Below are 26,211 nucleotides of genomic sequence, written 5' to 3'. Positions count from 1 at the left end.
TAACTAGCCCAGTACTCTGTCAAACGCACAGCCATTGTACATCATCTTCAGCCACTGCTAACTCATTCCATCCAACGTCCTTAGTTTCACATGCAGGCAGCAACAAACTATATGCTACAGGTCTTCAATCAGCATTACACAAGTAATACCAACACTCAGGCATTCCCAGTGATACAAATAACTCCAACAGCACACAGCACTTCGTCCCTCAACACACACAGCATATGTATACAGCAATCGATCCATTCTACTAACTATGCGCACAACACCTTGGCCTCTAATAGCATTTCCTCCCTGGCATCTGATCTCTGCAATCTGTCATTGATCTCTAGTTACTACAATGCACAATGCACTCTGCCAATCAGATTCAATGCACTCTATGGATTGTTCAACACACACAGGTATTTATTCCATATTGACTATTACACTCAGACCACACATGTCTTTTGTTTTACATTGTACAGGAGGGTATTATGTATACTTCAAGCTGCCAATGCACCCATGCTTGGCTTTCACATCGATCATAGATTACATTTACAAGTTATACACAGGTGTTTTCTGCATAATTGATCTTTGGAAGAGAAAAATGAATGTCGAGTTTCCCCCTTCGTAGTGGCTTGTGTTGAAGGACCTGCATTGCATTTCGAGCTGCACAGATATCATAGTAAGATGTCATTACAAACCCACGATGCTTGCATGCAATATAGAGCATCCTGATGTCACCATAATGCTCAAAATAAGTACAGAGCTTTGAATCCTCCACATTACTATTAATATTCCGCACAAAGAGTATTCTAGAGGGATGTTCACCATAAGGATGTTCTCCCACGATTGTTGTAGGCACATTTGAAATGCCGGAGTGACCAGTACCACTACCAGTAGTATAATCTGATATTGTATTGTTATTTTTAAATTCAAATTTTCTTGAGAATTTGAATCTAGTTCTAATCCAACTCCACTGCTAAACAGATCATATTCTTCTGATTCTTCCATCTAGCTGAACAGTCCACTCTTGTCAAAATCATCCATTATGCCTGCCAAAAGTTCTTCTTCATCATCAAAAAGGCAATATCCTATAGCTTGGGTGTTAGTTTTTGTAGCATCGGTTGTGTTCTAGCCTTGAAATTTGGTGGAGATGCTAGAATACATGAGATCTCCAAAACCCAGAAATCGTTTCCAGAAATTCCGCCTAGAAATGACTTAATTACATTATTAACCAGATTTTAAATATTTCTTAATTCTAAACTTAGGGAATATGGTTAATTAATCAGCATTAATTAAGTCAAGGCGAGAATCATCTAGAAACTCACACGGATTGATCCAGAGATGATACTAACCATCGATTATGTTTTAATATTTGCCATTGGTGCTCCAACAGAGGATTATAAGAGGAGATCGATGTGGTGATGGAAAAAACACTCGAGACACTTGAGCAATTCGATTTCTTGGCAAATCGGTTTCCAGAGTAGTAGCAATCAGTTGCCAGAGAGAGCTAGAGATCGAAGCAATGAGTGAGGGGCAAAGACAGTGAGGCTGAAGGAGGCATTCTAGATCCAGCGAGTGCATTTGCAGAGACGCAAAAGAGCCATAGAGAAGCTGACGTAGGAGCAGCGCAGCAACTCCGAGAGGCAAGTTCAATTTTCTGAGGGGGAGAGACGTCTTCAGTTCAAGAGGCCAGGAAGGAGTCCCAAAGTGTCGGAGAAGCATCTTTCCAACCAGCAGAACGACTTCATCAAAGACCAGTCAGAGGCTTGACATCCAGCAGGTAGCGCAAAGGCTAACACAAAGGGTCAGAAGGCCAAGTTTCTGAAGGCAAGTTGTGCTGGGAGATTGCCTATGGAAATTTCTCGCTAGATTTTTGCCAATGTTTTTCTCTATAGGATTGGCAGATTTCGGCATCCAATTGTACTCAAAATTTCTCACTACTGCATAATAATAAAACCCTCAACTGCTACACCGGTTTTTACAAGTTGGTTTTTTCCGAGAACTTTTGTCCAAAAATAATTGTGTTAATTTTTTGTGCGCTAGTATTTCTCAGCGTCCAGCGTTTTAATTTTCCACATAATTTTATTTGTGAAGGTTGCAGTGTATTTATTTCAATATTTGTCGTAGCAAATAAATCGTTAATTAATTAACAATTAGGAGAAATAATATCAATCGCTGCAATAGGGTTCCAGTTGTAGGAATTTTCACATTGGGACTCCATCCTTTGAAAGGTTTCAAAAAATCATCTCCTTGAACTGCTTTCATGGAATGACAAGATGCAAATTCCATTAATTTTCCACTGCATCCCTTATCTGACATTCAATTTCCCATGAAAGAGAACAGGCAACAAGCTTGAAAATAAACTCGTATCACTTGATACATGAAAGCCGTCCAATATCAGTTCCCTCTTCCTTTGTTGGAGGAATCTGAATGGTGGGGCTCCACATTGGTGGACACTGAAAATGCTTTGACTGATCCACTAACTTGCCCATTGCATAGTCTCAAACTGAATGCCTGGAGTCAGAACAAATTAAAACAAAAGAAAAACTGCTCAAATTTTTAGTACAGTCCTTGGCCTCCTCCTAAAGGTTTTGTCTCAGGCCTGCGGCCCTGTTCCCAGGGCTAGGCCATCCTTGATCAAACCACAGAAAAATTTTGACCTTCTCTTAGAGTTCTTCTTCTTGCACAAGTGAGTCCATCCACATTGTCTTGAGTGGCTTCTCTCTCACCAAACCTCTCATACCATGTTGAATCTTTTTGCAGTACTATATAGCAGAAACTGATCTTCTCATATGATCATTACTTTCTAATGATATTCAATTAATTTATCTTGTGCCATATAATATCATTAAGCAATTATACACAAAAAACCTCAACATTAATATAGTGAAACTGAAAAGACCGTAAACAGATGCAAAAACAATGAGGGATTTATATCATGAACCTGTAAAAAATTTATTGAGATCTTACAAAATCAATTAACAGAACTGTTGAGGTACCTACCTGTGCCGCTGCAGTTGAATATGTTATGCCCCTGCGGTTGAAGATGCCTCCGGCTGCGCTGCTACAGTTACCCAAAAGACCAAATCCACCCAGCCAAACTGAGCAAAACCTGGCTGCTCAATCTAGTAAGCTTCTTAACAAAAGCCAACTGTTCCCCCGTGCCCAGAACCTCAGAACGACTCAAGCTCTTCCTGTGAATGAATTCCGTACATGATGTTCCTCCTCCTTCCCATTTCTTCCTCCTGTTTTTCCCCCCTCTCCCAAATCACTGTCCCGTGGTTTTATCCTGTTGTTTGGCGGTGGCCGCTCTTCCATCTGCAGCCCACCGCTCATCCTGCTGGTGACACGCTCCTCCCTTACGCATTCTTCCCTTATCTCATTTAAGGTCGTGAATGTATATGTTTATGTTTTGAAATCATATGATATTTTTATTAAATATTCTTTTAATATAACCTTTATATCGTATATACCACATTATGATTTAATATATCATTTAAACATTATAAACATATATTTAATATATCACATTGTTTTATTATATATTTGTTTTAATATAACATTATAACTTTATACTTGGAGCCCCTTTTAATTAGTTTCTTATATATATTTTAAAATTTATTTTAAAAATTTATTAATATAATTTTTATCAATAATCTGGAATATATAATTTATATAGTCCTCTTTTAAGATTTACCCATACATTAAGCAATATTGATGAATGAGTAGAACCTCTATTCAAAGAAGTGTCATGGTATTTAGCACTTATAATTAATTTAGTATAAAATACTAGTGCGGTGTATGCGACACATGCATATGTAGCTATCATATGCATGTACCGTATGCCTGCTATTATTCTTTCGTTCTTTATATTTATAGATGGGTCGTTACAGAAACAATAAGATTAAAAAGAGATGGTCATGCACAATAGGGACAACAAATTTTCCCTCGGAAACCCAAACTTGGGAGAAAACCCAGCAACCTTTCTTCCAAGAGAAATTCTCCTTCATCAAGGTTTATGATAAAAGTTTAGAAATCTGTGCCAAAAACCAAGTCCAAACTTTTGCCATTTCATCCTTATTTCTGCTCCCACGAGTGTCTTCTATATAAGAGAGATGATTATTGAGTGAGACAAATGAAGTGTCACATCATGTGTATATGTACAAGTCGAATGGGTGCATTTACCCCAAGGGGCATAACCTTTCATGTTGGGGCCAACTTGTCCCTTTTGAGCCTACACGAAACCCAAAAATAAAATTTATTTTATTTTAATTTCCATAAATTTTCTAGGCCAACTTAGGAGGCCTCTTGGCATGCGGGAATACCTCCCGACGCTACACAAAAATCAACAATATAGATGTGTGCCTTTGTTTTCTGGGCCCATAAACCCCTCTTGACGTGATAACTCCATCTCATGAAGGCACGACTCACTTGAGTTGTGATTAGCACTTTTTTATTGGATGCACTTGTGTATTCTGTTTTCAGCACTTAGGCTTGGTTTTTGCACTCTATCCCTAGCACACTACACTAAATCTCTATTTCTAGTGCACCAGTGAGGAGGCTTTCCCAAAATTTGGGTGAGATTTTGTTCCATCGATTCCTCTTCTCACCTTGAATCTCAATGGAAATAGACAACATCATAAGCTCAAACTAAACCACTATCAGCCATGTGCAAACACCAAGCAATATCTCCAATGCCTTTTGCCTGAGCCTACCAGCTCAACATGGCATCCATGATATCGATATGTCAGCTAGCTCAAGTTATATGGGCCATCACAGCTGTAAGAGAAGGTTCCTGTTACTCATCTTAAAGCAACCACTCCATATTTTCAGGCCCCTTTTTCAAAGGATATATTACTCGATGTCTGACCCAAAACCTCCAGACAAAAAAAGAGAACAAATTAGTTGGTTGGAAAAAACACAAATTGCCTACCAAACCTAAGTGCTCCCAATCAGTTTTTGAGTTGCAGTTTCCCCAAGTACAACAGAAATTGGGGACAATTTACTGTAACGGAGGAAATGATGAAGCGGAGGTAGATAGCTATGGAAGTTGTACTACAACCAATTTATATACTAATACTTCTCACCTACCATCTGTGCATAGCACACAATTGTCCATACAATATTTTGTCTCGTTAATCATGTATAACCATAGAGTGGATTCCTACTAAACACACATAGCATACACTACAATGAAATATTATGTCTCCCTTTAGGCTTTCCATGTTTGACCCAGCCAGTGGTTTCCAGCTCATCATCTCAGGAAACCACAGTCTTGTAGAGCAGATTATATTTATCCTTCAGCCTATTTAAAGGGAACGAAATGTTGTGTGTAAAGTATGTACAGTTCAGCAATTCTCTTTTAGTCCCTTTGGTCACTTGCTTTCTGGTTCGTTTTCTCATCAGCTCTCTGCCTTTCATTCACTTGCTCATATCATCAGTGCCATTCAGCAGCCTGATTTGTATGTGCTTTGGGGTCTGGACAGCTTTTAATCTCTAAGGTCCATGTTAAAGACAGCTTTAGTGTACAACGTGAATGGTATGCAAATGAAAGCTGATAGGAAGGGGTATTATTCATAAGCCGATTGGCTAGTACAATTATCGTCACATAACATCACAAGAACATTGAATAGAAAAAAGATAAAATAGAACATGGTTTCAAGTTAAGTCGCTTACAACATTAAGAAGTTGTGATGAACAGATGACATACCTGTTCGGTGCATGCATCTCCGTGCTATCAAAGTCACATTTAAAGTTGTTTTTCCAATAACTGTCTGAAATGTCTGAAAGCGTGATCTACAATTAAGGCATCAAACAAGCGAACAATTTCCTTCTTGAAAAGATTAAATATAAGAAGCATTTTTTCCTACTGCATTGAAAATATGTGCATTCTTAAATGGTAAGCTAAGACATTTTTAACTCTGACAAAGTCAGTGTCACATAACAACTACAGTGAACTTCCAGAACTGTGCCCATTCCATCCATTGCATTGGATATTTCCTTGAATTACAGGGAGTATATATGGGTCAAGCTGCAGAGAGACGATGCAATTCAATGAAAGATAGTCAATATCCTTCCAGGAAAGTCATTTTGAGCATCAAAATTCAAATCAGATATGTTCAGTTATTAAGAAGTACAAATTTTACAGCCACACAATGAGGTCCTATCATACCTTGTGCTGAGTAAGCTCCTCTATCATGCGTCTGTTCCACAGATATTTAGTGTCTGCCTAATCGAAAGACAAGAACCACTTAAGATCCAAGATGGCAAGGCATCAATAGTTCCAAGCAAGAGTTAAATAGAAAAATAGATATTCAACATTTATAAAACCACACAAAAGGGCATTTTATCAAAAAGAGCTTATGATTAATGTGAAAGAAAGTCTTCATAGAGATTGCAAAAAAGCATTTGGTTTGCCATTGTTTCTTCCCAAATGCAAGTCCTGAGAAAAGAGTTAGAAAAATAGATATTCAACATTTAAGAGCCACACTAAAGAGCAATTTATCAGATTTTGAGATCAATGTGCAAGAAAATCTTCATCAAAGAATCATTTAGTTTGCCATTTTTTCTTCCCAAATGCAAGTACAGATGAAGGAAATTTACATAGAAAGAATGGAGACACCAGGTAAAAACTAACCAAATCCATGTGTGAAGTCCAGAATCTAATTGTATATCAGATATATTTCCTGGATCCTCACTTGCAATATGGAGTCAACATTTTGCACAAAGAACGAACAACACACATTCGAATTTCAATGGAGTGAAAAAGAACAGATAATTATAGATTCATTATTCATAATATAAGAAGACATGCTTTGCTATTCTCATTGGAACCAAAGTTGGATTCGACCAATTCACCATTCTCAGTAGCGACACTCAAATACAAACAGTACCTAACAAAATCTAAAACCAAAATTTTGGTTTTTAGTATTTTACCATAAAAATGTACAACTCCCTCCTTTTTAACAAAATGTTATTGAAAGCATCCTTGGTGATATTTACAAACATGGTTGACATTTATTTTAATCATGAAAGTGTAATTTTTACAGTAAGCAGATATTGAGAGAATAAGAGTCTACATGTTGCACAAAGGAGAAACAACACATTAGAATTTCGACAAAGTGTGAAAGAAGAACAGCTAATTATAGATTCATTATTCATAATATAAAAGGACAAGTTTTGATGTCCTTGTTGGAACTATAGTTTGATTCAACCAGTTCACCATTCCCACTAACAACAAAATCTAAAACTAAAATGTTGGTTTTATAATGTCATGTCCCTTCCCAAATAAATTTGTAACAGGTTTTGGTCTCTCCACAATTTTGCATAAAATTTTGATAAGTAGAACTGTAGAAGAACCCAAGCATTTTTTACTTAGGGACTTAGGAGAAAGGAAGGCTGGATTAAATTGCTAGTGGAAGGTGGGGGGCACCCAAATGGGCAAACGCACTTGGTCACTTGGGCAATTCGAATTGCCTTGGAGGGGAAATCGTATGACTTGTAGAGTGGCCCACATGGGGGAAAGGACGCCCACGAAGTTATAAGGAGGAAGAGCTCCTCAATTGAGGGGGCATTCATACTCGCACATCGAACTCACTTCCTGGGTTTCAGCACATCCTTTCCAGCAGGCGCTGCAGTTTCTGTGCAGCATAGATCACTTTTGGAGCAGCAGTTGGGCGGCCCTCAGATCATCATTTGCTCACCTAGGTTTTGTCATGCTTGTCCTTGGAGACAAGCCCAGGTGCACCATTCCATCACTGTTGTATTTGCTCCATGAGGATTTAATAAAATGGCTCAAAAGTTCTCTAATTCCAGTGTTTCCATGGGTGTTTATTGATTGCATCTCATTTCTGGATATTGGCTTGTCTGTTTGCTTTGTTTATCACTGAATTTCCTAGTTAGGAACATTACATATAATTTACGATAAGAATGTACAACTCCCTCCATTTTCCCAAAATGTTATTGCAAAGATCCTTGGCAATATTTACAAGCATGGTTGGCAAATATTTTAATCACATAAGTGTGATTTTAACACAAGTTCTATCAAAAAAAATACAGCAGAGAATGTGAATGTGAATCCTGGAGTGCAGAATTCGTGCTGCTGTAACATTTACTAGTTTGTATATTGTCTTGAGGTGATACACATAAAACATTAATACCTGTTTCCACAGAGGCACCGTCTTAGACTCCGCTTCCAGGTGGTAAGATCTTTGTGCACTGTGAAAGCATAATATGCATATTATAAAATAGTTGAGGATGTTTTCCTTTCAGTAAGACCAAATAGAACCTAGCAATCATTGAACAGTTGCAATCATTTATCTGACAATCTAAAAAAAAATGAAGAAACTAAGATGTAGCCTTACTTCAGAGTTAACTCAACATCATATGAGAAGTACAGGCCAGGAATTTTCTCTGCAGCTCGAAGCAGATTTGCAAAATCAGCCTCAGCTTTCTTCTGTTAAACAGTCGACATACATAATTAAGTTAATCAACATGCAAATTAAAATTCTAGCATAACAACGTGGACTACTACTCACCTCCTGAGGAGTAGACTTCTTCAAAGCAGAATTGCAGGGCAGAAAGCGCATTGATACAACCTTATAAATGGGATGGGCCCCATAAGAACCAACACACTCACGAGCAGTAATAACTAGAGCATATGCCCCTGTTTTCATAAGCAAAACAGTCCAAATTTATTTAAGGAAATATGTTATCTTTTGGTACCTTCAAGCTATTTGTGTTTGCTACTTTATAACATTGTTCTTCAGACCAAATGAAAGCATCTGCATACACATTATCAATATAGACTAGAACTAAACTACACAAACTAATGCAAATCATTGATACATATTCGTTTGGACCAATATGTAATAGAGTTTACATAGATAATATCATTAAAAAATATAGTAGATTTGTATGAGTTAGATGCTTGTATAATTTGTCTTTTCTAGACATCAAAATCCAGCAGCAGGTGATAACCTAGCATAGGAAGCAGTTTAAAAAGGCAAGATGTAATAAATAAACTCTTTTTAATCTGTGCTTATAAAATAAATAATAAATAAACTTTTGCAACTTCACTAATTATTAGCTGTTAATTTTAGGGATTAACAATAGAATACAGAATATAAAACACTGTTTTATTGTAGATGTTGCAACTTGCAGCAAATTTAAAACTTCACGTATAGCATCTCCCCTAGTTTCTGCCAAATCTCCAAACCCAAGAACTAATGCCTCATGCAGATGTCCATCACAAACCCAGTTGCCGTATCTGCTTTGCACCCTGCAATGAGCTTCTCTACACCTGTAAGAAACAGGTCATCTACATATAGCACCAAAATAAGTATATGAATCCCAACAAATATATAATATAAGTTAGGATCTACTTCACTTTCAGTGAAGCCCATACTCAGCAAATATCCATCAATCCTGGAATACCACACTCTCAATGCTTGCTTGATTCCATACAAGGTTTTCTTAAGCCTGAAAATATAGGACACCTTCCCATTACCTCAAATCCTTAAAGTTACTCTGTGTACACTTCTTCAACAATCCCATTAAGGAAGGCCGTCTTCACATCCATCTGATGTATCCTCCATCCTATAAATAAAGTTAATGATATAATTGCCCTAATGGAAGTGTACCTGGTGATTGGAGCAAATGTCTCCACATAGTCCACTCTATCTTTCTAGGAGAACTCTCTTGCCAAAAGCCTCACCTTGAACTTTTCAATGTTGCCATAAGAAGTATGTTTGATTTTGTAAATCCACTTAGAAGTTACTGTTGACTTTCCCTCCAGTTTCAGCACTATGTCCATAGTTTCAAACATCATTATTCATAATGGATGTGTAATCCTCCACCATGACATCCCATCACACCTGCTGCTCTGCTGCCTCCTAAAAACTGAAAGGCTCTAAATCAATGATGTTGCTCATCAATGCCATGTAATTAGGAAACTTCATTGGAGACCTACTCTCCCTGAATGTGCTCCTATAAGTGACAACATACTCCTAAGCATCCCTTATTGTTTGTGTGAACCATCGAGATCTCCTGAAATAAATGGATGGGGCTAATATCTCCTCCTCACATGAATGTTGTCATCTTGAACTGGAAACTGTTGATGTCTTTGGTGACCCTGGCTCAACCTTTGAAGCTTCATGTTCCTCATCCTCTATCACTGGAATGGGCTCATGGGATTTCCTGGATGCAAAGTCTTCCCTCAAAAATTGCATCCCCACTTACTATTGTCTCACTATGACCCACAAATAAACCCTTCCTACTGAAGGGCTCCAACTTAGTCCTCTTTTATATAGGTATATGGGTATAGACTGGACAGCCAAATATGTGAAATGACTCACCTCTAGCTTCACACTAATGAAAGCTTCCTTTGGTGTCTTGTCCTAGAAGATCCCATCAAGACACCAATTCTAGATATAGATTACTATGTTGCATGCTTCTGTCCAAAGAAACATCAGCAAGTCCTGGTCATGAATCATGGTCGTAGCAACCCCTATGATAGATCAATTCCTTGACTCTGCAAACCCATTCTGTTGTGGGTTGTAAGAAACAATCAACTCCATCTTGATTCCTGCCTCCTTACAAAAATCCTTGAATTCGTTGAAGGTATACATCAGTCCACTTACATATGAATGCACTAGGTCTAGAATTCCCTATGACATAGTTGGGAAAGTAGTCGCGGCATGCTCACCAACTACACACCCAATGCATACTCCCTTTTGCTCAATGCTGAACTTTGGAAGACGATTGACTATCACCCTTAGAATAGGCAACACTCTATAATGCAGGTGCCCCATCCTCTTGTGCCATAATTCACACAAGTTGTCTGTGTCATAAACTTGGGCTTGAACAGATTCACCCTGTAACCTATACAAGTTTCCTTCCCTAAGCCCTATCACTTGTGTTGCTTTTACGTTAGAGTCCTTTGCCTGATAAAGACATGTTGATTCTTGAACTCTACCACATAACCCTTACACTCCATACCCTAGACTGTCACCCTTAGAATAGGAAACACTCTATAATGTAGGTGCTCCATCCTCTTGTACCATAACTCACACAAGTTGTTTGTGTTATGGACTAGGGCTCGAACAGGTTCACCCTATAACCTATACAAGTTTCCTTCCCTAAGCCCCATCACTTGTGTTGCTTTTAAGTTAGAGTCCTTTGGCCCGATAAAGACATGTTGATTCTTGAACTCTACTACATAACCTTTACCCTCCATAACCTAGACTGAAAGCAATTTTTTCTTGAAACCAGGAACAAACAAGACATCATCAAAGTCTAAAGAGTTACCTAACTAGAGTTGGACAAGAATCGTACCAACTCCTACTTCTAGGTACTTGGCATCATCACCAAGTTCAACCTAGACTCTCGAGTCTTGCTATATTAGACTCGAAAACAACTCCCAAGCTAATGTCATGCGCCTAGATGCTCCACTACATACCAAACATATCTTAAAACTATACTGGTAGAGATGCAAGATACCATTGACAAATCCTTCTCAAACTTGGTAGCTAACTTGTTCATATGAGTTTCTACAAAGGATACTATGTGCATTTGTTGCTACTTTCCCTTGCCCTTCTTCTTTGGACATTATAATGCATAATGGCTAAACTTCTGACAAATGAAGCACTTGATTTCACTCAAGTCCTTACTTGGTTGTGAGGTTGAATCTTCACTCTTTCCCTTACCCTTGTTGAGTCCTTTACCACTATCCTTTTTGGTTTGACCAATTAGGGCTGGTTGTTGTCACCACTCTTCTTGCTAGGTTAGACTCCATCCGAGTTCCTTCCTAAATACAATCATCCCAAAGCCTCTCGAAGCTAGGTAGGTTCTCCCAAGCACAAATACCTTTAACAAATGGTTCCCATGAAGTTGAGAATTCATAGTGCCACATTCACCAACTCTACATCTGCAACCTTTTCTCCAACTGCTACAAGATGATCATGGATTTGTGTGATCTTCCTTAGGTAACTGGTAATGGTGCCTGATCTGTCATCTCGACAGATCTGAGTTTGTTTCGCAATATCATCTTTGTGTTAATGTTCTCACTTTGGCATCAAATATCTCCTTTGCCATTGTCTTCATGAATATGTGAGGAATTAGGTGATCCTTCACAACATCCAAAATCATCAACTTGGCCTTCACTTCCTTTTCCATGCTTGTTGCCAACTAGTATTGGTTTGTAGGTGCATGTTAAATTCTATAAGCCCAGCAATCAGACTAATGTGCCAGTAAATTTTTATACCCAGATATTTTTTTCAATTGAAAACCAAGAAAATTTAAATCCGAAATCTACCCACAGTTAGCACAGCTAAGCTTCTAACAATTTATGCACACCAGAAACGGAAATTCAAACACTCAATTTTTACACAGCTATTTATCCTGGAGGACCCCAGTGTGGGGAAAAACCAATAGAGGGATTTTATTAGGTTTCAGGAAAATACTACAGTATCAGTACAGTAACAGTCCCAAAAATTGGTACTTCCATTCAGCTAGATACGACTTGAAGCACGGCCTCTTTCCACAGCAGCGCACGGCGCCTTTCCACAGCCCAAGACTTGGCCTCTTTGACAGAAAACTTTGCCTCTTTTCATGTTCACTTGGCCTAGGGTACGGCACCTTCCCACAAGATAAAACTCGACCTAAAGACTCAGCCTCTCACCCCTACAAACTCGGCCCCTTCTCCTTAACTGCTCAACTATCCTATTTTTCACCCAAGTCAACCCTCCTCTCTTACTCAATGTGATTTCGAAAAGTAATGTGTCCTTCACTCAACTCATTCTAGCAATTTATAATTCTTCTAAGGCCAAATAAGATTGGTCATCATAATACCATGGGTCATCATTTAGCCTAAGTTTACATTAATCAATTAAATCAATGTATTTTTCCTAAGTAAAACTTAAAATTTTAAAAATTGCTGAAATAAGTAATTATTAAGCAGTCGTTTCCATGCCTGGACACAAGGGCTATGCAGAGACATTTGTCCAAACTACAATTTTTAACGATGCAGACACAACATCCTTGACGATATCCCAAAGATGACTTTCTTCCAATAGGAATGTTACATTGACTTTTTAGGCCAAGAATTTGGAGGTACCATCCAATCTGTCGTCAAATTTGAGGTCAGTTGTTGCCATCTCCGAGATCAAATGCACAGATTTCTCAGATCTGAAAATAAAACAAACAAAAAAATATGTGCTGCAAGAGTGCTTAGCCCTCCAAACAACAATAATGAATCACTCTAATTGTTTGTCCTTGATTCTAATAGTTGATCTATTGTTTTACAACCTTGAGGATCTCAATCAAAGACCAACTCTGCTACCATGTCAAATAAATCAAGATCTAAATTTATTTAATCACAGAAATAAATATTTCTGGCCATTCAGCAATCACACATATTGCAGAAAATTCAACAGCAAAAGTAGTAAATGAATAACATACATGCACAATGATTTTCTCCTTCAAATTAGCTATCATTCCAATGATCAAAGTTTACAAGGTACTTCCATAGTCTAATGTAACTTAGCAAATGTACCACAAACAAAACACTATTGAACAGAGAAGCATAACCTACTGAGATAGAAGTATGGCTCTACTGAAGAAAGAAGGCAGCAGCTGTTGTTGTACAATTGTATGCTGCTACTGCTATATGCCTTCTGTTGACTACACTTTGTCAACAGTCCAAGAAGCAGAGTACAAAGCAGTAGGCAAATTTTTTTCAAGAATCAATATCATCATTCAGCGTCCAGTTTATCATTGTAAACCCAATTTCTGCAAAAATTATTGTAAATGATGCTAGTATGACCATTAAGCCATGTAATGACACCTAGGTAAGCCTATGATTTTTGTCAAAGGATTTCATCCTAAGAAATTTTTTAACCTCCCCAAATCATGTGTGTTTGTAAATGGATAATCGGCAGAGTTTTTTTCCAGTTATAATCCCAAAGCTAGGGTGGAATTTGTTGACAAGGTCTTAGGTGAGTCCTAGTGTTTAGGAATATTTTAGTGCATGGTTACTCATAGTTAGACACCATGGTTAGCTTATTTTATTATAAACACACTTGGTTTTATACTAGATCATATTGTGTCGCAGAACTGGGTAGTGCCTTGAGGGTCTATGTTTGAATGTGTATTTCCCCTTCCAAGGTTGAATTAATTTGTAATATCTGACGTAAAAATATTTTAGTGCATGGTTACTCATACTTAGACACCATGGCTAAAATATTTGAGAGTGAAAAAAATAATTAATCCCCTCCAGTCATTTAATTAATTTTTCCGGCGAATTTACATAAAAATCCTACGCCAGAAAATTAATTAATTTTGAGTAAAAAATAATTTGAGAAAAATAACTCTATCCAAATGGAAAATAATCAAAAATTCCTTGGTCAAAGATGAATTAATTCTTGGAGGTCCTCCACCAAGGAAAAATGGATTTTTTAAGAAAATTTGACCCCTTGGACTTTGGTGGTTAAGTCAAAGTCAAATTTTTTAGGATATTAGTCCAAAATATTAATTTTTGAATTAATAAAAAATTATTTTTAAAAGAAATTCGAATTTTTCCTCAAAAACAAAAAATCGACGAAGGAGATTAAAAGAAGATCAACTCATTTTAAACGAATCAAATTATTTTGACGAGGATCATGCCAACTAGTTGTTATTTCCACTTGGAGGGATTTATTTCTCTATCATTTTCTATATAAGGAAACTACTAAGCTCGTCTTGTCATCTGAGTCTGGATAGTCTTGAAAATCATTTGTAATTGAACCAAGCTCTGCTGGATATTTTTTTGCACATAATAAAAAGTCTTTGGGGTTTCAATTCAAGGTGCATCTCATTTGCTAATCTATGGTATGTGCTGGATGTTTATTTGATATGCTTTGAGCTATAATATTCTTGATTATTTTTCAATTGTTGTACAATGGAACATCTATTGGTACATGTATCTTGCTTTAGGTGTTCGCTGAGAGTTGTTACCCACCACTTTGTGGGTGATGTCCCCAGGAGAAATTTTTTTCCATGATGAGCTTCAGCTGGCAGCCAACAGCCCCTTGATGCCTCCTAGTAGCTCGTTGTGCCATTTCTCTGCCACCTAAGCCAGCCATGTGGTCTTTCACCCATGTGTATTGATCGTATGTTTGAAGGTGGGACTCCTAAATCCAAAGGCATGTCTTGTCATTTGGTAATTGAGTACTGGGTTTACCTATCATGGATACTTCTAGCCTTCTAGGTATGGATTGATGGGGGGATTTGGCGGAAAGAGCGGGCTTAGTTTGTGCTCTTGTCCCCTTTACCTCTTTTGGTTGTTACTCTTGGATCTTAGTCCCCTAAGATCTCCTTTATTGACCATTTGGTTCTAGGATGGTACTACTTGGGAAACCCCGACTTTGGGTGTGTGGTCCCGCTCCTTTACCCACACATGTTACTCCCTTTCCACTCTCTATACCTCATTCATCATTCCTCCCACCTGGTTCCGCATAGGGCTGGCCTCCCTATCCCTTTGCCCTCACCTTGAGTCAGGCCTAGAATGATGCCTCGGAGGTTAAAACAATCAAAAGAAAAAGGAAAAGCATAATTGGCCACATTTAATAGAAAATTGTACCACAAAATGCAAAAGACGGTCCGGAAAAAAAATCAGCACGTGGACAAAAGCCAATGCATGAGCTCTAACCCAATCCATGGCCATCACCCTGGTTCCATAGGCCCTAGATGAGACTCCTTTATCATTCAAGAACCCATGATTGTCCCAACCCCTGGAGGGCAATGAACCGTCCTACATATAATGCCCTTGTCATTTGAGCCCAGAGCAGTTAATTAAAGAAATTCATAAAAGACAAAAGGCATATAAAGAAGGGTGGAAACATCAAGTCCGGGGCACCTCATGTACACAGGTGTGGGCTTCCCCTTATCTAGCTACATTTATGCCCCACTATGTAGCCCAGGATTGCCCCTCTCATTCCCTATTCCATTCCATTTATTTGTCACTTGCCACCCCCATTAGAGGGATGTACCTTGGACATACCCCCCTTAAAGGTTGAAACCACCAAATAAGGTACTTGGCTAACCCCCTTTGGAGCTTGGAAACACTAGCTCATTCTAAGGCCCAGTACGAAAGGGCATACCATTATGAAGTACCCATGTTTTTATCCATGATTTGTAAGCTCTTTTACCCGATTATTCTAATGACTGGTTGTACTGGAAGCCTAGGTGATGTATTCGATCTTATGCAGGATTACAAGTGTTTTCCATTTGGGTTTGGTCTCCCTATATGGGATCCTAACCCCTAGAGGTCTACATTGGCACATGTAGGGGGTGCATAGAGAGCCACTAGCCTCCACAGCAACAGACAACAATCCACGGATCTTCATCGATGCTCAGAGATTACTAGAGATCCACTTTTGGGATGATGGTGATATGCTTGGTACATTATGCCCAGTAGGCCCCCACAGGATCCCCACACTCTTGGCAAGTGTCCCAAGACTTGTACGATGTCATGGCAGCATTCATTCCACCACTTGGACCCTTGCAGAGGATCTACAGGCATCTCTGATTCATATGGAGACCCATGGGGTCATTTATGTGCCCTCAGACCCACTGGGAGCACCACAGGTCTACTACTTGGAGAACAAGGGGCCACCCCCTTGTCCATCATATTCCAAGGAATTTATTCTTCAACATAGCACTTCTGGATATGACTATGCCTTTGGAGTGTCCTACGACATGTACATATTGTTATTTGGCCCCTTGTGAGGCTTATTTTTACACTTGTGAGCTAGTTTGGTGGGCTTGTCACCAATAGGGGTTTTATTTGCACATTATTTTATCATTAGGGGCTAATGTAGGCCCATATGCTAATTCGAACTCCTTAGGAGGCTCTATATTGATGTTAGATACATTCATTTTGATCATCAGTTGACTTGGGATCTCTCTAATCATAAAGAACTTCGCATTTTTTCCTTGGAGGATATTTTTGGAGATAGATGAATTTTGACGTATGGATATGGGCTATTTATCTTGTCTTGGAGCTTTGTCTTGTAAACAAAATGTTGGTTGGATATACTCTATAACGTTGTAAGTAAATTTTGATGTTATAACTTATTATTCTTGTTGTTGCATACTACTAAAATTAGGGCTAGTTGTTGCATAAGCGAAATGTGGAATTGAGCATGTTTTAGCTAATTTAATGTATGGGCCAATGTTATATGAATGAAATGTCCTAGAGATTATTTGTCTCGATAAGCTTGCATGGTTTGCTTTAAAGTATAAATGCTTGAAGGTCATTTTTCTTTTCTTTCTCTCAACATTGGATGAAGCTGACTTTCTAGGCCTCCTTGATCAAGAAACAAAGTTCTTACTCATCACCATCCCTGACTCCATATCCCCAAGTGAATTAGGCACTAGTCTATTAAAAGGGGGATCATTTTAACCCTCTTTTTACCCTTTTCCCTTTTTTCCCCAAGTCTAGCCCCATTAGTTCACCTAGAGCATCAATTTCCTGGGAATAGACCCAAGGAAAAACTTTGATCTCCTATAGGCTACTGTGTTGGTGGGTCCCCTCCCTCTCCTCTAAATTTCAGGCAATTCTAACAGTGGAATTTCCGTAATCCCAAGCCCTAGCTCTAGGATTGAATTTTGCCTAGGCATCCCCAAGGCTAGACCTCAACAGGATCATTTCAACCTTTTGAGGTAAATATTATTGTTTGCTCCTTCCCTTTCACCTTGTCCAGGATAGGAACATCATTGGTTGCTAAATTCCATCCCCGAACCAAGACAGGGTCCACTTGGCCCCTTGTGGTCCCACTTCCCAATAAAGTTTATTTATCAAGGACCATTTGGAAATCCAAGTTTTCCAAGGATTATAGGGATTGAGAAACTCGCCTATAAGCCTATTCCTTCTCCCTCGACCCTCCAATCCTCAACCCTTAACCATAGTGGCCCAATTCCCTTGCTTAAAGAGTAAGCAAGTTCCCTTCTTCACTCCATCCTTGGGAAAGGGTTTCCAAGGTCACTTCTAACCTATCCATTGACATATACTTCATAAGTGATCCCTACACTACTGCGACTCCTCCCATCGGGGAAAGTTCGTAAAGAACATGGAGACTTAGCTGTGGTGAGAGTGGGCTAAGCCTCCACTGTTGCCCTTAACCTAGCAATTACCCTCTTAGGAACCCCTTTTAGGTCCCCTGTTGGTTTGAGTGGTAACATTTTTGGCATCGTTGCCAGGGAGGAAGCAGGTCTGCCTCCCTAGTGAATCATTGAGGAATTGATTCATTGACGACATTCTCATTATTCCTCTGGCGACTCCACTCATTGTCAAAACCCCTAGTCTGCTTGAAGGAGACAACATTCCTCCTTTAACTAGGGCTACTACAAGAAGGAACCGAGAACCATCACCTGGTGGCACCGCTCTCCTTCCTGAATTTGAAAAAGTTAGTGACTCCACTCCGAAAATGACAAATACTTCTGGCACTAGCAACAACAAGATGACCAAAAGTCGGAGACATTTGGTTAGCATATTTTCTCCTTTGAAGCTCAGTAATGATCCCAAGCCATTACCTGAAAAATACAACTAATGGTTACCCAGGTTCACGGGAGATGGCACCATGAGTACCTATGACTTTGTTGAAGAATTTTATTGTCAATTGTCCCCTAGGTTGTTCTTCCATGAAGATAGAATCATGATGTTGCTTGCCTTATCACTTGAGGGACAAGCTAGAGAATGGTACCTTAGTCTTCCTCCTTGTTGCATTACTGACTCCTATTCATGAAAAGGTGATCTTGCAATGTCGAGGAAACCTACAACATCGAGAAGTTTTATCAGATATCCAAGGGAAGCGAAGACCTCCGAAAATTCATTCAAAAGTTTGATAGGGTTGTACGAGATATCCCTAATCACCTAAAGCCTTTTGATGCTAACATCCTTGAAAAGTTTGTCAAAGTTGTTGGGAGCCACCTAACCTATGCCTTAAGAGACAAGAAACCTTCCATATTGCCTAAAGCTAAAGAAATGGCAATACAAGTTGAGGAAAACCTTTGTATCTCAAAAATGAATGTTGATGACCTCCCTAAAGCCAAAACTAGGACTAAGAAGGAGAAGTCAAAGGAACAACATGAAGAAACCCTTTGGGCTAGCCTCAAGAAAACGAACAAACGTACTGAAGAATTCCATTCATGAGATCGAATTGTTATGAACAAGATCATCGCTTTGGAGAAAGCCCAAAAGTCAAATTTTGTTCAGAGGGGCAAGCCTTTTCCAAGAAAGCAAGGTGAGGAAGATAAGCCTAGCTCATCTCAAGTCCCTAATACCTTGGCTCCAACCAATATGATAGACCAAGGTTCATCCTCTGCAGATGAGCCTAATGAGAGTGATGAGTGATGATGATGAAACAAACAAGCAAACTAACCTTAAAGAATCCGATGTGTTCAACATTCTACTTGGAGGTTCATACACTCATCCTCCCATCGACGAAGTCACAACCAAAGATAAGAAAGAGGAACCTATTCTAAACACTGATGAACATAGTGGAAGATTCCAAGGGGTCCAATATTCCCGAAGAGACAATAACAAAGACCCCGCAAACTCCAAAGAACCTAACAAAGAGGACTCTCTTCCCAAGCAAGATCCTCCCAAAAATGTGCCCTCTAAAGAGCCTCCCAAAGAGAAAGCCCTTTCAAAGAATCCTTCGAAAAAGGATTCCCAAACAAAAGTTGAACCAAAAAAGGGCCCTCAAAAGGGAGAAAACACCAAAAAGAAAGAAAAGGGAAAACATGTTGGGCTTAACATTGACATGGATGCTGCTATTGGAAAGATGATTGTATTTCCCCCTCTAAAGGAGATTGCTAAACTTCTTGAACAACAACAGCTAATTAAGAAGTCCTTGGGTTTTGAAGAGGACGAATTACCTGAAGACTTGCCAAACATTCACATTCCTGATTGTAACCCCGAACACGAACCCTTTATGCTCACTTTGGTTGACAATTACCTTTACCTCCATAATTGTATGCTCAACTCAGGGGCTTCTGCAAACATCATGCCTTTAACTATTATCAAGCAATTGGGTCTCAGCATCACCCGACCATACAAGAGGGTGTGTGGATTTAACTCCAAACCTGTGGAAGTGGAGGGTCTTATTAAAGATCTTAAGGTTTCTTTGGCTAGGAACGCCAACATATCTCTCCTCATGGCCATTGTTGTCATCGATATTCCTGATGTACGGGGAATGTTTCTATCTAGGATATGGGGAGCCATTGTTGGGGGTCACATTCAAATGGACCTATCATATGCTACCATCCCTCAATCCGATGGGACCAACTTCATCCTTCACAGAGAACCTACCTACCAATCTCATGTAATTGGGCCTGGTCCCTATTATTAAGCCCATAACACCGAGAAGCCTTCCCCATTCTCACTTCACAAGGGGTTTGTATCCTTAAAAGACCAAATCACAAGCCAAGCAAGAGGTGGAAACCAAAGAATGAATGAAAAATAGGGGACTTGGTCTTGGTGGACAAAGAGTCAGTTCCCGTCAAGATTCATGGGAAAGTTGGGGATGACTATTACTACATTACAAACTCAGTGACTAACTTTGGCCTCAACTGGTCAAAATAAGTCACATCACTCATTTCCTTGATACTTGATGTTGTACTATATGCATGTTAGAGTAGGATGCATTGCATGATGATTGTTTTGCATTAGAACTAACCGCATATGATGTTTCTCATGATAGATTAGATTGCGTATATATATATATATATATATATATATATATATATATATACTATATTGGTTTATGAGCTAACATCAAGCATGGGTGATCATCAGACAACGTGAAAAACATGTTGCCCCATGGCTTTGATCTTTGACATGTGTAGATAACAGGTCTACGGTAACCAAGAGATTGTTGGAGTTCTCGTAACCTCCTGTTCGAGCAGCCTCGCCCACTTCTTCGAGAGATCGCGTCATAGTTGGAGCCAGATGTTACCCACCACTTTGTTAGTGATATCCCCAAGAGAAATTTTTCTACATGATGAGCCTCAACCGGTAGCGAGCAGCCCCTTGATGCCTCCTACTAGCTCGTTGTGCCATTTATCTACGACCTTAACTAGCCATGTGGTCCCTCACTCCCTTGTATTGATCGTATGTTAGAAGGTGGGCCTCCAGATCTAAAGGTAGGTCTTGTCATTTGGTAATTGAATATTGGGTTAACTTATCATGGACACTTTTGTGTATGGATTGATTGGGGGATTTGGCGAAAAGAGTGGGCTTAGTTTGTGCTCTTGTCCCCTTGATCTCTTTTGGTTGTTACTCTTGGATCTTAGTCCCGTGGGATCTCCTTTATTGACCATTTGGATCTAGGGTGGTACTACTTGGGAAACCTCGACTTTGGGTGCGTGGTCCCGCTCCTTTACCCACACATGTTACTCCCTTCCACTCACTATACACCATTCATCATTTCTACCACCTGGGTCCACATAGGGCTAGCCTCCCTATCCCCTTGCCCTCACCTTGGGTTAGGCCTAGAATGATGCCTCGGAGGTTGAAGCAATTAAAAGAAAAAGAAAAAGCATAATTGGCCACATTAAACAGGAAATTGAACCACAAAATGCAAAAGATGGTCAGGACAAAATAATCAAGACATGGGCAAAAGCCAATGCATGAGCTCTACCACAATCCATGGCCATCAGATGAGCCACCTTTATCATTCAGGAACGCATGATTGTCCCAACCCTTGGATGGCAATGAACCACCCTACCTAAAAGGGGGTAATCACTGCTATATCTTACATATCATGCTCTTATCCTTTGAGCCCCGAGCAGCTAATTAAATAAATTCATAAAAGGCAAAAGGCATATAAAGAACGATGGAGAAATCAAGGGTCAAGGCACCTTATGTACCACGATTACTCCCTCCTACACATTACATACCTAGGGTGGGCTTCCCCTTATCTAGCTACCCCTATGCCCCTCTATGTGGCCCAGGATTGCCCCTCTCATTCCCTATTCCATTCCACTTATTTGACACTTTCCACCCCCATTATAGGGATGTACCTTGGACATATTGTCCCCTTTAAGGGCTGAAACCACCTAATAAGGTTCTTGGCTAACCCCATTTGGAGCTTGGAGACACTAACGGCTAGCCCATACCCAAGCCCACTATGGAAGGGCATGCCATTATGAAGTGCCCATCTTGTAATCCATGATTTGTAAGCTCTTTTACCCGATTATTCTAATGACTGGTTGTACTGGAAGCCTAGGGGATGCATTGGATCTTATGCAAGATTACAAGTGGTTTCCATTTGGGTTTGGTCTCCCTATATGGGATCCTAACCCCCAGAGGTCTACATTGGCACATGTAGGGGGTGCATAGAGAGCCATTCGCCTCCACAACAGCAGACAGCACTCCACGGATCTTCATGGATACTCAGAGATTACTAGAGATCCACTTTTGGGATGATGTTGATATGCTTGATACATTATGCCCCAAAGGAGCCCCACACACTTGGCAGGTGTCCCAGGACTTGTACGGTGTCATAGCAGCATTTATTCCCCCAATTGGACCGTTGCAGAGGATCTACAGGCATCTCTAGTTCATATGGAGACCCACGAGGTCATTTATGTGCCCTTAGACCCATCGGGAGCACCACAGGTCTACTACTTTGAGAACAAGGGACCACCCCCTTATCCATCATATTCCGAAGAATTTATTCCTCAATATAGCACTTCTGGATATGTCTATGCCTTTGGAGGGCCCTACGACATGTACATATATGTATTTGGCCCCTTGTGAGGCTTATTTTTACACTTGTGAGCTAGTTTGATGGACATGTCACCAATATGGGTTTTATTTGCACATTATTTTAGGCCCATATGCTAATTCGAACTCCTTAGGAGGCTATATATTGATGTTAGATACATTCATTTAGAACATCACTTGACTTGGGATTTCTTTAATCATGGAGAACTTCGCATTTTTTCCTTGGAAGATATTTTTGGAGATGGACGTAACGTATGGATTTGGGCTTTTATCTTGTCTTGGAGCTTTGTCTTGTAAACGAAATGCTGGTTGGATATACTCTATAAGGTTATAAGTAAATTTTGATGTTTTTATTCTTCTTGTTGCATACTACTAAAATTAGGGCTAGTTGCTACGTAATCAAAATGTGGAATTGAGCATGTTTTAGCTAATTTAATGTATGGGCCAATGTTATATGAATGAAATGTCCTAGAGATTATTTGTCTCGATAAGCTTGCATTGTTTGCTTTAAAGTATAAATGCTTGAAGGTCACTTTTTTTTCTCTCTCAACATTAGATGACGCTGACTTTCTGGGCCTCCTTGATCAAGAAACCAAGTTCCAACTCATCACCATCCTTGACTCCATATCCCCAAGTGCATTAGGCATTGGTCCCTTAAAAGTGGGATCATTTTAACCCTCTTTTTACCATTTTCCCCTTTTTCCCCATGTCTAGCCCCATTAGGTCACCTAGGGCATCAATTTCCCGGGAATTGACCCAAGGAAAAACTTCGATCTCCTACAGGCTACTGCGCTGGTGGGACCCTCCCTCTCCTCTATATTTGACGTGATTCTAACAGCGGAATCTTCGAAATCCCAAGCCCTAGCTCTAGGATCTAATTTTGCTTAGGCATCCCCAAGGCTAGACCTCAACAGGTTCATTTCAACCTTTTGAGGTAAATATTATTGTTTGGTCCTTTCCTTTCACCTTGTCTAGGATAGGAACATCATTGGTTGCTACATTCCATTGCAAACCTAGACTGGGTCCACTTGGCCCCGTGTGGTCCCACTTCCCAATAAAGTTTATTTGTCAAGGACCATTTGGAAATCCAAGTTTCCCAAGGATTATAGGGATTGAAAACCTCGCCTATAAGCCTATTCCTTCTCCCTCTACCCTCCAATCCTCACCCCTTACCCCTGGTGGACCAAGTCACTTGCTTAAAGAGTGAGCAAGTTCCATTCTTCACTCCATCCTTGGGAAAGGGTTTCCAGGGTCACTTCTCACCTATACATTCACATATACTTTACAAGTGATCTTTACACTACCGCGACTCCTCCCATCGGTGAAAGTTTGTAAAGAGCGGGGAGACATAGTTGTGGTAACAGTGGGTTAAGCCTCCACCGTTGCCCTTAACCTAATAGTTGCCCTCTTAGGAACCCCTTATAGGTCCCCTGCTGGTTTGAGTGGTAACATTTCTTGCGTCGTTGCCGGGGAGGAAGCAAGTCTGCCTCCCTAGTGAATAATTGAGGAATTGATTCATTGACGACATTCTCATTATTCCTCCGCTGACTCCACTCATCGTCAAAACCCCTAGTCTTCTTCAAGGAGACAACATTCCTCCTTTAACTAGGGTTGTTGCAACAAGGAACCGCAAACCACCACCTGGTGGCACCGCTCTCCTTCCTGAATTTGAAAAAGTTGGTCACTCCACTCTGAAAATGATAGATACTTCTGGCACTAGCAACAACAAGATGACCAAAAGTCAGAGACATTTAGTTAGTGTATTTTCTCCTTTGAAGCTCGATAAGTATCCCAAGCCATTACCTAAAAAATACAACCGATGGTTACCCAGGTTCAAGGGAGATGCCACCATGATTTCCTGTGACTTTGTTGAAGAATTTTATTGTCAATTGTCCCCTAGGTTGATATTCGATGAAGATAGAATCATGATGTTGTTTGCCTTATCACTCGAGGGACAAGCTAGAGAATGGTACCTTAGTCTTCCTCCTTGTTGCATTACTAACTACAATGAATTTGAAGACCTATTCATGAAAAGGTGGTCTTGCAATGCCCAGGGAACCTACAACATCAAGAAGTTTTATCAGATATCCAAGGGAAAGGAAGACCTCCAAGAATTTATTCAAAGGTTTGATAGGGTTGTGCGGGTTATCCTTGATCACCTAAAGCCTTCTGATGCCAACATCCTTGATAAGTTTGTCAAAGTTGTTGGGGGCCACCTAACCTATGCCTTAAGAGACAAGAAACCTTCCTCATTGGCTGAAGCTAAAGAAATGGCAATACATGTTGAGGAAAACCTTCATATCTGAAAAATGAATGTTGATGACCTCCCTAAAGCTAGAACTGATTCTAAGAAGGAGAAGTCAAAGGATCAACATGAAGAAAACCCTTTGGGCTATCCTCAAGAAAATGGACAAACTTACTGAAGAAGTCCATTCACGAGATCGAATTGTTATGAACAAGATCATCGCTTTGGAGAAAGCCCAAAAGTCAAATTTTATTTTGAAGGGGAAGCATTTTCCAAGAAAGCAAGGTGAGGAAGATAAGTCTAGCTCATCTCAAGTCCCTAGTACCTTGGCTCCAACCAATATAGTAGACCAAGGTTCATCCTCTAAAGATGAGCCTAATGAGAGTGATAAGAGTGACGATGATCAAACAAACGAGTAAACTTGGAGGTTCATACACTCATCCTCCCATCAACGAAGTCACAACCAAAGATGAGAAAGAGGAGCCTATTCTAAACACTGATGAACGTAATGGAAGATTCAAAGGGGTCCAATATTCCCGAAGAGACAAGAACAAACACCCCACTAAGTCCAAAGAGCTTAACAAAGAGGACTCCCTTCCCAAGAAAGATCCTCCCAAAAATGTGTTGATTTGGGGTAGCATCGGATGTGCTCCAGCCATGAAAATTGGAGAGGCTAAAGCACATGAGATCTCCAAGACCCAGAAAATGTTTTGGAAAATTCCATCCGAATGAAGAGTTATTAAAATAATTAATATTTTTAATGGGTTCCTAAGTCTAAACTTAGGAAAATAAAAATATTAATGGGTATTAATAAAGATAAGGATGAGAAGCTTCTAAGGGACGAGGATCAAGTCTATTTTAATCTTAGCCATTGATTAGGGACTTAATCTCGGTCGTTGATTCATCAACAAGAAAAGTATAAGAGAAGACTTGAGGGTCATTTCGAGATACACCAGCAAATACTCAGTATCCCAAGGAAAATCGGTTTTCTCGGAGGAAGTAAAATCGATTTCAGAGGGAGAGTTGCAGGGTGGAGGGAGTGGGTGACTAGCAGCAGTCAAGAAGTTCAGAAAGGGTAACACAGGGCTCTAAGAGACAGCGCAATGGTAGATGTAGATCAAGGACGTAGTGGATGACACAGTGAAGGACAGAGCAGTGAGAGCCAAGCAGGATGACGCGAGGTTGACGCAGTTGGGAAAGGAAGTGCTCCAAG

General features: G+C 39.8%; 1 protein-coding gene across 3 annotated transcripts in view; it reads right to left on the bottom strand.

Moving 5' to 3' along the window:
• LOC149251415 (phosphoinositide phosphatase SAC7-like) overlaps positions 1-26,211 on the bottom strand; it is a 321,376-nt gene that overhangs the window by 212,690 nt on the left and 82,475 nt on the right. For all 3 annotated transcript variants that reach the window (XM_089459423.1, XM_089459424.1, XM_089459422.1), the window contains 6 exons: positions 8,523-8,650; positions 8,349-8,440; positions 8,145-8,202; positions 6,158-6,214; positions 5,983-6,016; positions 5,696-5,776 (listed from right to left, as the gene is read on the bottom strand). In XM_089459423.1, the coding sequence (XP_089315549.1) occupies positions 5,696-5,776; positions 5,983-6,016; positions 6,158-6,214; positions 8,145-8,202; positions 8,349-8,440; positions 8,523-8,650 (450 nt within the window). The remainder of the gene's footprint in view (positions 1-5,695; positions 5,777-5,982; positions 6,017-6,157; positions 6,215-8,144; positions 8,203-8,348; positions 8,441-8,522; positions 8,651-26,211) is intronic.

Source organism: Pinus tabuliformis, chromosome 7 (genome assembly GCF_031772625.1).
Source record: "Pinus tabuliformis cultivar Carrire ecotype Pingquan chromosome 7, CPIR1, whole genome shotgun sequence".
Taxonomy (NCBI): domain Eukaryota; kingdom Viridiplantae; phylum Streptophyta; class Pinopsida; order Pinales; family Pinaceae; genus Pinus; species Pinus tabuliformis.
The sequence above is the reverse complement of the archived record's forward strand: the minus strand, read 5'-3'. Positions and strand labels throughout refer to the sequence as shown.